General features: G+C 52.8%; 1 protein-coding gene across 5 annotated transcripts in view; it reads left to right on the top strand.

Moving 5' to 3' along the window:
• USP7 (ubiquitin specific peptidase 7) overlaps positions 1–17790 on the top strand; it is a 64808-nt gene extending 47018 nt beyond the window's left edge. For all 5 annotated transcript variants that reach the window (XM_049638218.1, XM_049638219.1, XM_049638217.1 and 2 more), the window contains 21 exons: positions 1563–1645; positions 4137–4246; positions 5768–5924; positions 7538–7682; positions 7958–8088; positions 8797–8931; positions 9385–9486; positions 9652–9757; positions 10492–10584; positions 10673–10740; positions 11069–11169; positions 11990–12143; positions 12882–12949; positions 13396–13504; positions 13595–13672; positions 14475–14575; positions 15608–15707; positions 16425–16544; positions 16655–16726; positions 16851–16941; positions 17176–17790. In XM_049638218.1, coding sequence (XP_049494175.1) covers positions 1563–1645; positions 4137–4246; positions 5768–5924; positions 7538–7682; positions 7958–8088; positions 8797–8931; positions 9385–9486; positions 9652–9757; positions 10492–10584; positions 10673–10740; positions 11069–11169; positions 11990–12143; positions 12882–12949; positions 13396–13504; positions 13595–13672; positions 14475–14575; positions 15608–15707; positions 16425–16544; positions 16655–16726; positions 16851–16941; positions 17176–17282 — 2231 coding nt within the window. In that variant the 3' untranslated portion in view covers positions 17283–17790. The remainder of the gene's footprint in view (positions 1–1562; positions 1646–4136; positions 4247–5767; positions 5925–7537; positions 7683–7957; positions 8089–8796; positions 8932–9384; positions 9487–9651; positions 9758–10491; positions 10585–10672; positions 10741–11068; positions 11170–11989; positions 12144–12881; positions 12950–13395; positions 13505–13594; positions 13673–14474; positions 14576–15607; positions 15708–16424; positions 16545–16654; positions 16727–16850; positions 16942–17175) is intronic.

The following is a 17790-nucleotide window of genomic DNA, read 5'->3' as shown; positions in this document are numbered from 1 at the left end:
ACACCATGTGATTCTTTGGAGGCTTGTTTTTACGCCCTGTCCAGTGGGAGCACAGCAGTTTGTGGTTAGCGCTACATGGGCCCCCACCTGAGGCCGTGCCCGGAGCTCCGTGTACAAGGAGGTTTTTCACCGTGGCTGGAGGGAGCACAGACTGTTCCCAGGCTCGCGTGTGCTCTGGGGGCTCTACCCCCGGCCTCTGGGTGGTTCTTTCCCTGCCCCCAGATAAGTCTTCACCCTGCTTGCTGGTCAGCCCTCCCTGGGGGCTCTGGGAGAGCTGCCACTTTCTTCTTGGGCACTCTGCGCTGTAGATGGCAACAGCTGTGGGCCCTGTTTGGGTTTCTCTCCCACACGGTGAGCTGGGACAGTTGAACCGCTCTTACCCATCATGGTCCCGTACTGCCTATTTTCCCGGGCCTGAAACCTCTTTTGGATGGACAGTCCCGGGGTCCTTGTCCAGCGCAGGAGAGTGTGCCTGGTGCCTCTCCTTCCCGAGGGAGCCGTGACAGGGGCAGGGAGCTGGGCAGGAGCCGTTCTCAGTGCTCTGGGCACTGGCCCGGCTGTGTTGCTGAGCTGCTCCCTCTGTGGGGCTCACCTATTTTCACTCTTCTAAGTTTGCCACGTGTTTAACGGAATTGCAGAATTTTAGTGAAATCACCGAACTTTTTCTTTGCTTTTTGTGTCCTAAGAACATCTGTCCTGAAGTCATAAGGTCGTCTCTGATCTATTACTGTTTTATCTTTTCTGTTTGTCTACAGTCCCCACACAGTGGTGTTTTGCATGTGGTAGGATGTCAAGACCGACCCTCCCCCTGTGGGTCTCAGGTGATCCCGTCACGTTTTCTGCGTTGCTCTGCACCTTTGTTAGCGGCCAGTTGCTCATATTTGTGTGGGTTTGTTTTTAGATTCTTGCTTCTGGTCCACTGGTTCTCCCTGAGCAAATTCTACACCTCCCACCCCCAGCTTTATTTTGGTTAAATTGACAAAATCGTAGGATATTGAAAGTGTACGTTGTGATCGTTGTGGATATACTGTGAAAGGAGTGCTCTCTCCCAGTGACCACCTTGACATGTCCCTTCTTCATCGCGCGCGCATGTGCATGAGAGAGAATATTTAGGTGCTGCACTCTTGGCAAACTTCAGTTAGACAACAGGATGTTGAGCCCTTGGCACCATGTTCTGCGTTAGGTCCTTAGTCCTTCTCTGACGGCTGGAAGTTTGCACCCTTTCACCTTGACCCCACGTTCCTGCTCTATCTACACGGTCTTTCTTACAGCTCTATGTTTGGGTTAGATTTTGTACTTTAATGGTACTTGATTTTGGTAAAGCTATTAAAACACTTGATTCCGTGTTATAGCTTCAAACACCCTCAAGTAACCGTGTCAGTGTTCTCAGGGGTCCGGGTTTTCATGGAGCAGCGGGGGCTTGGTGGCCGTCCGGGGCAGGGGCTGGAGGCCACCACTGGTGTCCTCCCTGGCAAGCTTGAGCGCATGGGGCAGCCATGCCGTCATGAAGGCCTTTAGTGAGACCATTGGCTGACTGTCTCTCTCTCTCTCTCTCTCTCAAGTATTTGAATCATTTGTGGATTACGTGGCCGTGGAACAACTAGACGGCGACAATAAATACGACGCCGGGGAGCACGGCTTGCAGGTAACGCGGGAACGATGCTTTGCTTCAGTTGTGGACCAAACAGTCACTTGGAGCTTTTCATAAGCTGCTCAGACCCAGAGCTCAAAGGATTTGAATTCTGAGTGCAGCCATTACATCTTGGGAGCTGCGATCACACGGTGGGGGGGGGGCTGGGGGGAGGTGCAGCTCGTTTCTCAGGTAGGCCTTTCACCCAGCACACGGCGTTTTCTCACTGTGTCCTTCCCCCCTGCTCCTGGCCTCAGTGCTGCCCACGTAGAGCTTCTCCTCCACTTCTCCGGCTGCGGTGGACCTTGTCGCTCGGACTCCACTTTGGGGTGTATGTGTGGGGTGCAGTTAGTTTTTGAAAGGGTCGTGACTTAGAGGATAAGGAGTGCGTCTTCTGTCCTGGTTCTGTGAACACGTGCTGTCCCTGCTTATCTTCCACAAGGCCCCGCAGGGACCCAAAACTTCTGGCAGAGCAGTGAGCCTTGTGGACCGGTGACCGGTCAGGTGGAGAGACACGGCCTGGGGCACGATCGGTGGGGCCAGCAGCGCCCTCGCAGACGCAGCCATCCAGGGTCTTTGTTGCAGACTCCTAACCCGGACACATCGGCTCAGCCAGTTGCCAATTTCTCAGACCGTCCTGCTTGCCAGGCTTGCCGATTTATAATTCATGGTGCTGATGTGCCCCTTGTTTCAATGGGCTTCGGATCTGCTCTTCTCCTGCTTGGTCAGGCCACTCAGGGATGCTGCACTGTGGATCAGAAAGTCACGTTGCAGACACGCAGCTAGACGTGCTCAGGGAGCACTGCAGTCAACTCACGAGAATTGCCTTGTCCACAGTGGGTTTGGGGGTCTGGGTGAGCAGTACATAGTATTTTAGAATCACAGTCACAATGGACCGTGGTGGGGGAACAATTCTTTGATTCTTTCAAGGTGTAGAAAAACCACGCCATTCCTTTGTGTGTCAAGAGGTTCCCAGGTTTTCATTTTTCTTTCCAGAGAAACCTTGTCCTCGTAAGCACACTGATTGAGCATCAGAGAACATTGTGGCTTGTCACAGCCCCGTTCCTCCGGGTGGACATAGCCCAGAAGCAAGGTCTGAATTGAAAGTGGAGCTGTGACAGGACCCCGGTGGCCTGCTGGTGGCTGAGTTTGCCGCAGAGGCTTATTTTAGTGAGCAAACCGGAGTCGGGCCTGCAGGGGGGGGCCTCGTTCAGGAGCGGGCGAGTCCCGCAGCACAGAGACTGAGTTGCTGGTACTGAGGACAGTCTTCAGAAGCGGGTTGGACTGAGCACTGAGGGCACGCTCTGACGCGAAGGTCCCGAGAGTCCAGGGTGAGGGAAGCTGATCTAGTCTAGACCTCCCGGCGCACGATTGTCTGTGCCTCTGCCTGTTCTGTCCAGGTGTCTGTGGACACCTCGAACCTTACAGAATTGGAATCGTAGGCTTCTGCCTCTCCATTTAATGACTTTCTGTGCTTTTCCATATATTTTCCATCATGTTTAATGAGCGTATAACATGGCAGCATGATTAAGCCCCCATTCACCTGGCTATTGCCTGTGGTTGGGCCTCAGAGAGAACATAACCCAAAATAAACCTCACACACGAGCTGCTGCAGCATGGTCTCAGTTTTTGGTAGCAGACACGGTGAAGGTCTAAGTAGAGCATCTTATTTTATTTAAAAAAATTTTTTTAATGTTTATTTATTACTGAGAGACAGAGCATGAGCAGGGGAGGGGCAGAGAGAGGGGGAGACACAGAATCCGAAGCAGGCTCCAGGCTCTGAGCTGTTAGCACAGAACCCAACGCGGGGCTCGAACCCATGAACCGGGAGATCATGACCTGAGCCGAAGTCGGACACTTAACCGACTGAGCCACCCAGGTGCCCCTTAAATATTTATTTTTGAGAACTCGTGAGTGGGGATGGTGGGGGGGATGGGGCGGAGGTGGAGTGGGGGTGGATAGAGGGTCTGAAGTGGGCTCTGTGCTGACATCAGAGGAGATGATGTGGGGCTTGAACTCATGAACCACAAGATCATGACCTAAGCCGAAGTCTGACGCTCGACAGACTGAGCCACCCAGGTGGCCCTATTTTATTTTTATTTTTTACTTGAAATGTAGTTGACATGCAGTATTTTATTTTAGGTGTGCCATGTAAGATTTGGTGTTGAGCATTATGAAATGCTCACCACGACAGGCCTAGTGGCTGTCTGTCCCCACATAGCGTTCTCAGTGTCACTACATTGTACTTCGAATCTGTGACCTGTTTATTTTATAACTGGAAGTTAGTGCCTCTCGATCCCCCTCACCTGTTTTGTCACATCCTCCAGCCCCTGCCCACCGAAAACCACCCGTTTGTTCTCTGCTTATGGGCCTGAACATTTCCAAAGCACCCCCACCTTGGATCCCGTAAACCACCCCCACCCCCGTCTTGCCAGCCGCCATTGTTGCCCTTGCTCCAGGGACAAAGTAGGGCCCAACTAAACTTGGTTTCTTTTCCAATGTTCAGGAAGCAGAGAAAGGTGTGAAGTTCCTAACTTTGCCACCAGTGTTACATCTACAGCTGATGAGATTTATGTATGACCCTCAGACGGACCAAAATATCAAGATCAATGATAGGTAATCTATTGTGGGGTGTTAAAGTTAAGATTGAATCGTCACCTGACTTCGGGGGGTCAGTCTCCATGCTTTGTCTGTCTTTTTATAATGTCAGTTCATCTCCGATCTACTTGGGAGTTCCCTTGTGCCTCAGTTTCCCAAGAAGTATAATTTTAAAGGGATAATTTCCTTTAAGAGTTTCAGAGGCTGCTCCTCCCATAACTCCCTCTACCGGAACCCTGCCCCCCTCTGTGCTGTGGCGGATGGACGTCCTGGGGAGGTGGGGGGGGAGGGTGCTTTCTGTTCCACCCGATGTAGCTTAGCTGTTTGCTCAGGAGTGGGATTTGATGTTCCCGTCTTATTTTGTACTCTCCCTATCGACTTCTAGAACGTGTTGGAATTTTCAAGAAGAGGATGTAGATGGACTTGTGTGCTTTATTGCCAGTGTTTTCAAAATTCCAGATAAAAGGGAATGATAGTACACACACCCTTACCTGGTTTAGAATACATTATTTTTGTCCTGGTTAGTTTGAGCTCAGGATAGAGTGGTTGGTCAGTCCCCCCATGAAACTGGAGTGAGAGTGGACCCAGTCCGATTATTTGCCACCAGCTGGGTCTTTGCTGGCTCATCGTAGTCCACGGTCGTGGAGTGTGTAGTAAAGAAACCGTCTCCACCAGACCTCACACGTTGGCAGCGTGCAGACTAAGCCCCACCTGCTGGTGGGTGTCGTTGGGTCCTCACCTTGCTTTTGTTTCTGCTTTTGGAATTAGTTGCCAACGTTAAAACAAAACAGATCGAAACCTTGAGATTTCACATAAAAGCCCAGATTTCTGGCATCTTTTAGGAATTCAGAACATCTGGCAGCGCAGCCAGAATTGCTGAGGGCAGCACCGGGGGCGCCGAGCCGGCTGCCCCTGGAGACTCCATGCGCCGCTCTCCTCCGCGTCCTCGCCGAGCTGCCTGCCCTTCTTCCTGTCTCTCAAGGCCCTCCTAGTAATTAATCGTGACCCTGTTATTAAAATGCTTATGGATCCAGTAATTTACAAACAAGTCAAGTTCAGATGTCTCCCGTAATCCCAGGGTGTACGGGATCCTTCCTCACGTGTGTCCCCTGTCAGATTCGATCCCTCCAGGTTTCTCAAACCTGCAGCGTGTCCTCAGTGGTCTTGGTCCGGGACAGTCGGAATCATTCATTAATACATTTGCAGCCATCCACATCCTAGACAAGTCCTGGTGTGTGTTTGTCCTGAGACTGGCTGTTGTGTGACATCCTCAGCTTAGAAATCTGTTGGGTGTCTCCATGCGTTGGGCATATCTTTTCTCATACCTAGCTTCACATTTTGTACTGATGTGTGGGTAATTGTCCTAATGAATAGGAGCCGCCACAGAAGTCCTTTGGAGGGCCTCCCGAGTCAGAGTGATACTTCTCTTTCCAAATAAAGACGAGCCAGTAAATTAGAACGTCTAGCAATAAAGTCTCCACATGAAATATTTTACATGTCAGTGAAACCTGGATTTCTTTAAAAATGTTTTTTTAATAGGTTTGAATTCCCAGAACAGTTACCACTCGATGAATTTTTGCAAAAAACAGATCCTAAGGACCCTGCAAATTATATTCTTCACGCAGTCCTGGTTCACAGTGGAGATAATCATGGTGGACATTACGTGGTTTATCTAAACCCCAAAGGGGACGGCAAAGTAAGTGCCGGGCAGGGGGCGGAGTCAGATGTCATGGTGTGTGGGGCACTCACCTAGCGCTCAGCTTCGCCTTTTCCTCTCCCAACCCGATGGCCTGAATAGTGCAGGATTCCACCCTGGGCTCTGATTTATCTGTGTTCCCATGCATGAATGGCTGATACCTTAAAGGTGATAGTGAATGAGTGCTTGCACTTGACGTATGCACTGAAGTAGCCTTGAACATTGGACCGTTATTATTGCATACCTAATGGGAGGCACTTGCTCTCCACTTAAGAAATCCTTGGGCAGGTGGGAATGCAAGCTGGTGCAGCCGCTCTGGAAAACAGTGCGGAGATTCCTCAAAAAATTAAAAACAGAACTTCCCTACTATCCAGCAATTGCACTACTAGGCATTTATCTAAGGAATACAGGGATGCTGTTTCAAAGGGGCACATGCACCCCAATGTTTATAGCAGCACTTTCAACAATACCCAAAATAGGGGAAGAGCCCGAATGTCCATTGACAGATGAATGGGTAAAGAAGACGTGGTATATCTATACAATGGAGTATTAGTCGGCAATCAAAAAGAATGAATTGTTGCCATTTGCAACTACGTGGATGGAACTGGAGCGTATTTTGCTAAGTGAAATTAGTCCGAGAAAGACAAATATCATATGACTTCACTCATATGAGGACTTTAAGAGACAAAACAGATGAACATAAGGGAAGGGAAACAAAAATAATACCAAAACAGGGAGGGAGACAAAACAGAAGAGACTCTTAAAAATGGAGAACAAACTAAGGGATACTGGAGGGGTTGTGGGGGGGAGGGGAATGGGCTAAATGGGTAAGGGGCACAAAGGAATCTACTCCTGATATCATTGTTGCACTCTATGCTGACTAATTTGGATGTAAATTTTAAAAAGACAGAAAGAAAAATCCTTGGGCAGGGGAGGCTGGATGAATCACACGTTCTGCGCGCCTGCTTGTCCGTGCTGCGTGATGCTCCGTCGCGTCTCCTGGTGTTCCCCAGGGGTGAGGGTGTCCTCAGGGTCTGTGTCCAGGATCGTGGCGCCAGTGCAGAACAGAGCGGAGGCCGAGCCCACCTCTCTCATGTGAGGAGACTTGGGCAGGGGGTGCTCACACAGCACCAGACCACGACGAACCTTTCTTGCAAGAGTTAGTGCCTTTTAAAACACCTCGACCCACAATGAAGAGGTCAGAAGAGAAGTACTCTGTACAACTCTGCTGACCTTTTCTTAAGCCAGGCCCTCTCTTGCTGCGATAACATATCCTGTCAAATGTCCCATTGAATTTCGTAACCACACCGTAAAATCTCCAGTTTTACCGACGAAGTCAGGTGTACTCGGTATGATTTTCTCAGATCTGCAAAGAGTTGTACTGTCGGGAGATTGAATCTGATTCGAAGTGGGCCATTTGAGCATGTGACGGAATTGCCAAGGGACAAGCTCACAGTGGCCCCAGAATACGGGTGCTGGCCGGCCTCTTCCCTGAGAGGGTGGCCCGAGGCGGGGCCTGGCCCGGCACCTCCCTGCATCACTTGTAGGTAAACGCTGCCTCTCCGGTTGTGTGCTTCTCAAAGCGCTTTCTCTCTGCTGCGTCTTGTTGCCAGTGGTGTAAGTTCGACGACGACGTGGTGTCCAGGTGTACGAAAGAGGAGGCCATCGAGCACAATTACGGGGGTCACGACGACGACCTGTCGGTGCGGCACTGCACGAACGCGTACATGTTGGTTTACATCAGGGAATCAAAGCTGAGTGAGTAGCTGGCCTGTTACCTGGGAAGCTTGACAGCTGTACCCTGAGCTGTGCCACCTGCCCCAGCACGTTCCGCGCTCTGCCTATGTGGCCTTACTCCCGACCTCCGAAAGCAAGCTGGACGGGGCCGTGTGGGTTTTGATGCGGGCTCACGGTACCAAGTCATTTCCCCCGAATCAGTTCCGCTCCATTTATGGCGACGCTGAGCGGGGGCGCTCTCAGGAGGGGATCCTAGAACCCGCGCAGAGGTAAACGCGGGCACATTTGTCGTGCAGGTGAGGTTTTACAAGCTGTCACCGACCACGATATCCCTCAGCAGTTGGTGGAACGACTGCAGGAGGAGAAGAGGATCGAGGCTCAGAAGCGGAAGGAACGGCAGGAAGCCCATCTCTACATGCAAGTGCAGGTCAGCACCCCCACCCCCCGGGCCGGACCCGCACTAGGCCTTGCTTCTGGAACGCTGTGGCCTCGTCAGGGGGACTGCTGCCTGGGCACGTGTGCTCAGGTTCTCTGGCCCTATGGGGCATACGTTCCAGTGCAGGCTGAGGGCTGATGTTAGACGTACTTAGACCCCCAGACACTGGGCCAGGGGGTGGATGAGAAGCACCGAGGGGTCAGAGGGGAAAGGCGTCAGGCTGGCGAGCTCCTAGTGGGAGGTGGCCCTCCAGGCCGTGGAGAAGTTTGGCCAGTGGTGGGGACAGAAAAGAGGGCTGGACGGAGAGGTGAATTTCCAGGTGGTGTTGGCTCATGGTTTGGTTGTGATACCAGGAAACGGGCGTTCCTTTTAGCGAGTTGATTGCCGGGAAAAAGCCGCCAGCTCGCGTATCCTGGTGGTATGCTGTACGGAGACTGCCAGGCAAGCGGGTTTCCCGCTGGTGCTCACGGTCAGTGGGCAGCGGCTGTGTGGAAACGGAGGCATCTCAATTCTGATGAAACCCCTGATTTCCTCCAGTCACTTTGATGCTTTTCTCCTTGGGTCTTCTGAAGAAGGTTCTTCGGAGCAAAAGACTAGCTGTTCTCAGCATACTACTCTTGGAACTTTGTTTTGGCTGGGGTGGTCGCGTGGCATTTATGTATCGTGTGGAAAGTGTTGTGTTTGCTTGTGGCTTTTCAGATAGTTGCCGAGGACCAGTTTTGTGGCCACCAAGGCAATGATATGTACGATGAAGAAAAAGTGAAATATACTGTGTTCAAAGTGTTGAAAAACTCCTCACTGGCTGAATTTGTCCAGAACCTCTCTCAGACCATGGTGAGTGCCACCCGTTCTGGGGGTGGTTATTTTGTTCTCCCACGTTCTCCTCCCTTGCTTATTTAACTGCACGGGATCAGATCGGGCACCCAAGCCCTGGAATACTAGGAGCCCTGAAGGGTGAGTCTTGGACCACATCAGCAGGGAGAGCTGTAACTGTAATATAATCCTAGAATCAGCACATTCATATCGAATTTTTTGTTACGTTTTTATTATTTTGAGAGAGTGCACACATGGGCAGGTGAGGAGGGGCAGAGGGAGAATCCCAAGCAGGCTCCACCCCGCCCGCACAGAGCCTGATGTGGGGCTCGAACTCAGGAACCATGAGGTCATGACCTGAGCTGAAATCAGGAGTCGGACACTTACCGACTGAGCCACCCGGACGCCCCCGTATGGAATTAAAATGTGAGCTGCTTTTAATTACTTTGGTTTGCTTCCCCCCCCACCCCCCAGGGGTTTCCACAAGATCAAATCCGATTATGGCCCATGCAGGCAAGGAGCAATGGAACCAAACGGCCAGCGATGTTGGATAACGAGGCAGATGGCAACAAGACGGTGAGTGTCGCGGGTGCCGCCTGTCCTGATGGGGGTCTGTGGAGGCCCGTCCTGCGCGCCAGCGTGCCTTACCTGCTTCCGGCCCACTTTGTGGGTGGTGGGCGTATTCTTCACCCTCACACAGCCGCTGACACAGTCTAAAACCAGCCTCTCTTTTGGAAATAGATGATTGAGCTCAGTGACAATGAAAACCCTTGGACGATATTCCTGGAAACCGTTGATCCGGAGTTGGCCGCCAGCGGAGCCACGTTACCCAAGTTTGACAAAGATCGTAAGTGTCCTTGGAGCGCAGAGCCGGCTCCCTGGACCACCGTCTGGACACACAGGGTCCGGCGTTCTTCCCTGGCAAAGAAACCGGCCCTCGGCCCCCTCCTGTGTTCGTGCTTCTTGGCAAAGCTGGGTGGGCCCCACCGGCCACCGGTGGCTGGAAGGCACCGGCCGCGTTGAGTCCTCCTGTTCCACTTTTGTCTGGGCCCATGGTTTGCCACGTGCCTGACGGGCTGTGACAGCGCTGGGCCTGTAGACTCTCCGCCAAGGGCCGGTCCTTAATAGTTGGGGCTTTGCGACCCGCGCGGCCTGTGCCGCCCTGAAGCGGCCGCAGAGAGTGTGTGGATGGACAGTTTGGCCGTAGGTTTACACAGCAGGTGCCTGTAAGATGCTGGGTGGTTCTTGCTACAGACCAGGCTGTCCCTTCCGGCGAAGACACCATATTAGCATATTTCCATGGCAACGTTCAACCAGCTAGTTATACCTGTTCTGGAAGTGTGAGATTTCTGATGAGTTCACTGCCCTGGCTCCCAGCCTCACTGCCTCAGATTAGTGTTACCCGGGGGCCTGTTTGGAATGATGCTGTTGACCTGGGAACGGGGCTAACCCTCACCTGAAACAATTGCTTTTAGGCTCTATAAGCCTTCCTTTAGGATGCCACTAGGCTTACTGTTAACATTTTTAAAACATTGTCCCGAGTGTTAAGATCCTAACAAAACCTGTTTGTTAATCTTATAGATGATGTCATGCTATTTTTGAAGATGTATGACCCCAAAACGCGGAGCTTGAATTACTGTGGGCACATCTACACACCAATATCCTGTAAAATCCGTAAGTCCTTGTTGTGCCGACCTCGGAGCTGCTTTTGTTAGTGTGCTGGCATGTTACAGCCTCGGATTCTTTGTTTTCTTGAACCCAGGTGATTTGCTCCCGGTTATGTGCGACAGAGCGGGATTTACCCAGGACACTAGCCTTATCCTCTATGAGGTTTGGATGGCATGTTTTTCCATAATCCACGTATCTTGGGTGGTTGGGGGAGGGCTGTCTTTGTTCGTTTTGCTGGCCCCGAGTTCAATGTTCTGTGAAGTGTGCAGCTCAGTGGTGGGGGCCTCGGGTGGTGTGGAAGGGAAATGACTTTCCCTCATTTAGGCCCAGTGATTATTACGTTTTTATGGGTATTAGTATTTCCCTTAGCGTTTCGCTTATGGAAAATGTAGGGCTGAGAGTACTGAATATGCAGAAAGTGCAGGCGGTGTCTGGCCGTATTACACATAAGGAGATGTTGAATTGTAACCATTCATCTCTTTTCCTGTAGGAAGTTAAACCGAATTTAACAGAGAGAATTCAGGACTATGACGTGTCTCTTGATAAAGCCCTCGATGAACTAATGGATGGTGACATTATAGTGTTCCAGAAGTATGTACTTTTTGAAGGACTTTTATCACTTTGTATGGGCGTTGAGGTTTTTCCATAAGCCCTAGAACCAGGAGACAAAATTGCATCTAGACCCCAAGTTAAATTTGTATCTGAGATTGTGGATAGAGGCCGACCTTCTCTTGGTTTGGGGACGATGGGCAGTGAACCTCTTCCTCATTTAACGAATGCTTTATTTCCGAAGAAACGGCGTAGAGCAGGGTAGCTCTTAATGGGGTGGCAGAAGTCTTTACGGAACTGCACGATGGTTTTCCTTCCCTTAAAGCATGAGGTTCCCCTGTGTGCACCTGCGTGCATAATCCGTTCAAATCGGTGTGCATTAAAACCCTTGGGGCTGCTGGGCTGCTGTCGTGATCCCTGGTCTGAAAGTAGCCTTTTCCCCTGCTCTTGAAGGCTTCTGTTTGGAGGGCCAGGCAGTAAATAACCTAGACTTAGCGACTCCCCAGCCCTGCTGCTGGAGCCCGAGAGTGGTCGCCCGTCCCGTCCGCTTCTGGTCAGAGAGGAGGCTCTGCCCTGAGGCGCTTGACGCTGAGTCCACTGTTATTTCTGTATTGAGACGAGGGGCAGAAGGCAGCCAGCACTAGCACTGAGCCGGCTCAGGGCACCCCTCCTGTGCCATCCTGGCTGCTGACCGGGGTGCCTGGGACAGACTGTGGCACCCTAAAATGCGAGTCAGAATTTATGTCTACACTAATTTCTGTCTGTGTCACTGTGGTTTGGGAAGATGATGCCTCCCCCCCTTTAACCAATACCCCTGGCCTGGACTTTGATTTACTCTGCAAACTTTTTTTCCTCCCACTAGGGATGACCCTGAAAATGATAACAGCGAGTTACCCACTGCAAAAGAATATTTCAGAGACCTCTACCACCGTGTTGATGTCATTTTCTGTGATAAAACAATCCCTAATGATCCTGGATTTGTGGTTACATTATCAAACCGAATGAATTATTTTCAGGTATTTGATAAATGCTCTTTTCCCTTCATATTCTACAGCGGAAAGACCAAGTTGTTTTTAAAACCGCGCTTGTTGAAGGTTATTGGATTTGGTTCTGGAAGGAGGGCCTCAGCCCTGCAATGAGGAAGTTCTTGATTGAGGGGCTTGGCCCCGGGCCAGCGGCTGTTCTTTCCCGAGGCCCACCCCGCCCTGCTCCCCCCACACCCTCCCCACACCTGCCCCACATCCCTTCTATCCACCCCACCCCACGCTGCACCCATCCGACCCTGCGCCCACCCCGGCACAGTTTGGTTTCAGAGATGATAGTCTGAACAGCATCTTTGCTTCAGTTACAACATGCCATTGGAAAATAAACCTGTAGACCTCACCATTAAAAGTTAAGAGCTTGGGGCGCCCGGCTGGCTCAGTTGGAAGAACAAGTGGTTCTCGGTCTCAGGGTCAGGAGTTGAGCCCCGTATTAGGTGTAGAGTTTACTCAAATAAACATACCAAGAAAAAAGGGGAAAGACCCTGTAACAGCTGACTTCACCAGTGTGCTCCCCCCATGAGGGCACACTGGGGAGTATCATTTATTCCTGGTAGGTGTCAAAGGTTCAGGCCGTTTAAGTTCAGGCTGTTCGTTTCATACTTGCATAAAAACATCAGGTAAATGGTTTCAGTGGTAAGGTGTATACGCAATTCTCAGTTCATCCCTGAAGGAGACTTCCTTTCTGTCTGTGGGCCCCTTCCCTCCTCCCAGGTTGCAAAGACAGTGGCACAGAGGCTCAACACCGACCCCATGCTGCTCCAGTTTTTCAAGTCTCAAGGGTAAGCCGCGGTCGCTCGCTGTTCTGTCTGTCCCGCATGCTGTCCCTAGTCCGTCCAGACATCGTGGAACTAACTCTGATAGGTTAACACCTGACATGCCCTCACTTAGTTTCCGATAGAGTCGTCCGCACGCGTGTCCTGACCACACTCCTCCTGGACGTCAGACTAATTGGCGGCCTCGTCCAAAGCCAGACTCACTGTAGATACATTGTCAGCACATCTCCCACGCGTCCGGCCGGGCTGCCCCAGCCAGGCTTGTGCGTGCCGGTGGGACAGCCAGAGGGACGTGGGCCTCGGGAAACGGGAGTATCAAGGGAGGCCCCGTGCCAGGCCCAAGTTCAGGTGTAGGCGGAAGGCCGGTGGTTTGCTTTTACTCACACTCACGGGGATTTGGTGTAGGCAAATAACCAACAAGGCATTTGTTTATGTGCTGTTTTCTTGTGCAGTTATAGGGACGGCCCAGGTAATCCTCTTAGACATAATTATGAAGGGACTTTAAGAGATCTCCTACAGTTCTTCAAGCCTAGACAACCTAAGAAACTTTACTATCAGCAGGTATGAGCCCGAATTCATGTAACTGTGGGTCATGAAGAGAAGGTTTGGGTTTCGTGGAAGCACATCTGACGGTCTCTCTTTTCTTACCAGCTGAAGATGAAAATCACAGACTTCGAAAACAGACGAAGTTTTAAGTGTATATGGTTAAACAGCCAGTTTAGGGAAGAGGTACGTTTTTTTTTAACGGTAGGAAGTTTTACTTTTATTGGCGTTTAATGTTTCTGTCTGTCTAGCCCTCGAAAACTAAAACAACAAAGGGAAGGTGTCAGAGGCCCTCAGTCCCCTCCAGCCACCACGACTGGAGCATTTTCAGTCGGGGCTCTAGCTGCTTGGCCCAAGGCAGTATCCTTCTGGAACCCCGGCTGCCTCTGGGCCTCCTCAGGTGGGGCGGGTGCCGGGGTCTGCCATTGCTGAGGCTGGTTCTGCACGGAAGGCAGGCCCAGCCCGCCTGCACGTGGTGGTTCTAGAGAGTCTGGCCCGGCTTGGACCCCGGTGTTTTCGCCTTTGTAGTTCCACCAGTCTTGAAGGCGCATGTAGGCCACGTGCTGTACGCGTGGTTCTCTGGTGGAATTGACAGGCTGAGCTACTCCGCGCCTCCTCTGGGCCTCGTCTGGGCTGTCTGTCTGTCGCGTCACCGTGCTGGATCCGGCAGGCGGGGGAGGGGGGTGGCTTTCCGTGGGGTTTCCTGAGGAGCTGTCCTGTGAAGGGTGACCTTTCTGTATCAGGGTTGTTTCCTAAACTCCTCTCGGGTCCTAAACACCTCTGGGGTGGGGTGGGCATCTCCGGTTTGGGCAGGTGGGCACAATTCACATATCTGGAGCCCTCGGGGTGGGGCGTCGGTGATGCGGTGGGAAGCTAGAGACGACAGAACGTCCCTTGCCGTTTTTTCCTTCCTCGAGGAACATGGACGTGTTGTCACAGACCTCTTATGTTTTCTTGAAAGCATCGATTTCCTCCGGTCCTTTCCTAGGAAATAACACTATATCCCGACAAGCACGGGTGTGTCCGGGACCTGCTGGAAGAATGTAAAAAGGCTGTCGAGCTCGGGGAGAAAGCGTCAGGGAAACTTAGGCAAGTATTTCCTGAAGCTGCCGGCAGGCTGCGGGGGCGTCACCAGACCACCCGACACTGGGACCCGCGTACAGTATTGCACACCGGCTTTCAGCCCGTCTTCTGTGGCAGTTTATAGACCCTTCATGATGGGACACCCCCCCCCCCCGCCTTTTTCTTTGGAGAGCAAGAGAGAGCACAAGTGAGTGAGGGGCAGAGAGAGAGAAGGAAGTGGGGCCCACATGGGGCTTGTGCTCACCCGATGTGGGACTCGAACTCCTAAACCGTGAGGTCATGATCTGAGCCGAAGTCAGATGTTCAACCACTGAGCCATATTTTCTTCTTTCCCTGTCTCCTGATTATTACTAAGCTATAGGAAGAACTTGAGATTCAGGTGGAAAAGCCACTCGGTAAGGAAAGGGTGCAAACGGATCAGCCAGAACTGCTGTTGGTTGTGCGTGAGGAATCAGGGCGCTTCTGAGCCACGTAGCCGGTGTTGAGGCTGAAGTCAGAGGCCCCCGATTGACGAGCAGTGTTCATTTCAGAGAGTTGACCGTTCTTACCATGGGGCCGGACAGGCGCTCGCAGGACAAAACAGCCCTTGGGGCTACTTGGTTCCTGGAATGTTTGCTCAGTGATGTTAATAAAAGAATGAGATCTTTATTCTCTAACGAGCTAGAGAGAGAAAGAGCGCAAGTCTGGCCCCACTTGGAACCATTGCGGGAAAGATGTGCCTGGTTTGGGGAGACTTGGTCTCCTCCCTCTCCGTGCCCAAATGTGGCCGCATCCCCTCCAACCGGAGCATCCCCCCCGGCCTTTCCTTGAACCACACGCTCCAGGGGGACCACCGACTAGTATTCTGTGCCGTGTTCCCTGAGGACGCCTGCTTGGGACATTCCCAGTTTTTAACAAGGAAAACCATAAGCAAATGTTGATAGCTTCGTAATAAAGAATTTCTCTGTAGGGGAACTGCTCATCAGCCCCTTTTCTCCCATGGATTGGTGTGGCTCACTCCGTGCCTCCCCCCCCCCCCCCCACCCCGGTTCTGTGCAGGCTGCTAGAAATCGTAAGCTACAAGATTATCGGCGTGCACCAAGAAGATGAGCTGTTGGAATGCTTGTCTCCGGCAACGAGTAGAACGTTTCGAATAGAGGTAACGGCCCTCGTGGGCGTGGGGCGGGGTTGTGGGGTGGTGGGACGGCCGCTGGCGGCGGATGCTGCTTCAGTTTTGTCTGCGCGCTGGGAGAAGTGAGCCCTGCAGTTGATTCTGTTCTTCCGGCTGCTGAGAAGTTAACGTTGCGTTGTGAGAAAGTACACACAATGTGCTTTTTCACGGTGGTTGTGGGAAGTGTATACGGCTCGGCTTCTGGAAATCCGTTGGCGCGTTGAGCGGCCCTCCCTGCCCGTCACACTTGCCTGGTGGCCCACTCTGCCGAGACGCTGTCCCTTCACGTGCAGCTCCGCCCTCCCCCCCACTTGCCCTCCCCTCGGGGGCTGGCCTCTAGGTGCCCGTCCACAGGGGATCCTAGGGGAATTGTCCCCAGATGGGAATTCTCGATGTGGGCCCCCAGGCAGGTCTGCTCAGAAGCTCTGGCTCCCTGCCCAGTGTGGAGCAGCTGAAGTGTCCACAGTGACCAGAGTCGCACGCACTTTGGTTGCTGGAACCCCAGAGTTTCCTGCCGACACGGAGATCCCTTCCAGCTCTGAGCTCCCTGGTTCTAACGAGACCCAGACACGGCGCTGGGCGGGCGTGGGACCCCGCGGCCTTGATGGGCGGTGAGGCGGGCAGACGCAGTGTGTGTCCGCGTGGACTGCACCACCCGGCTCAGTGTGCGCTCCCTCCCCCCCCCTCCCCCACCCCGCGTCCCAGGAAATCCCTCTGGACCAGGTAGACATAGACAAGGAGAGCGAGATGCTCGTCACCGTGGCGCACTTCCACAAGGAGGTGTTCGGGACGTTCGGGATTCCGTTTCTGCTGAGGATCCACCAGGTGAGGCCGGGGAGGTAGGCTGAGGGCCGCCGCCAGACGTGAGGTCCCGGGCGCCACGCCGGGGCTCCTGCCGCGGGGGAGTGCGCACACGTGTCCTTTACCCTTCGTAGGGCGAGCATTTCAGAGAAGTCATGAAGCGGATTCAGAGCCTGCTGGACATCCAGGAAAAGGAGTTCGAAAAGGTAGGCAGGACTCCCGGGCCGCACGCCGAAATCCTGGCTCCCGCGGCGGCCGGACTTTGGCCGGGGGGGCGGGGGGTTTGCTGGCCCCCGGGGCTCACGGAGGAGCGGCTCTTCTGTCTTTCAGTTCAAATTTGCCATTGTGATGATGGGCCGACACCAGTACATCAACGAGGACGAGTATGAAGTGAACCTGAAAGACTTTGAGCCCCAGCCTGGTAAGAGCCCTCCCGTGGTCAGAGACGCGGGCAGCCCTGGGTTCCAGTTCCTTCTGCGAGGCAGGGAGGCGCAGTGCGTGACCCATGGGTTCCTCTAAGACGCATTCAGGGTTGGCGTGTCGGTGGCTCTCCGGCGTGTGCTGGGAAGGGGGGGGGGGGGCATTGCACTGGGCTTGGCCCCGTTTCCTCGCCATCTAGCCTCGGCCCTCAGCCCTGCGTCTCTCTCTCCGCCAGGTAACATGTCTCACCCTCGGCCTTGGCTAGGGCTTGACCACTTCAACAAAGCCCCAAAGAGGAGTCGCTACACCTACCTGGAAAAGGCCATTAAAATCCATAACTGACTTCCTCACCCAGTGCGTGCGAGGCGAGGGGCCGTGCGTGGGTGTGTGCCCCTTTTTAACAGCCTAGAACTTTGGTACACGCGCACCATCTGAAGTCTTCAGCAAGAGGATTTGCTGCTGATGTTAATTTTATTTTGTTGAGGCTGTTCCGTTTGGCTTCTCTGTATCTATTGACTGCCCTTTTTGAGCAAAATGAAGGTGTTTTTATAAAGCTTGGATGCCAATGAGAGTTATTTTATGGTAACCACAGCGCAAGGCAACCGTCAGCGTTAACGGGGGAGAAGAGGTGAGGGCCACGCGGCTCCGGCTCGAGGCCTCTGGGCTGTGTCCAGTCGGCAGAGGCCTGCCCGGCTGCCTTCCTGGGGTCGCGGGCGCCAGCCCCGCAGCTGGTCTTACGTTGAGGCTCATCTGACGTTTTCCCCTCAGTTCTACTTTCCAACCTTTTGTGTGCATCTGTAAAGGCAAAACCGAGAAACTCACAACCTAATAAATAGAGCTCTTTCCTTCA

The sequence above is a fragment of the Panthera uncia genome, chromosome E3 (genome assembly GCF_023721935.1).
Source record: "Panthera uncia isolate 11264 chromosome E3, Puncia_PCG_1.0, whole genome shotgun sequence".
Taxonomy (NCBI): Eukaryota; Metazoa; Chordata; class Mammalia; order Carnivora; family Felidae; genus Panthera; species Panthera uncia.
This window is presented reverse-complemented; position numbering and strand designations above follow the sequence as displayed.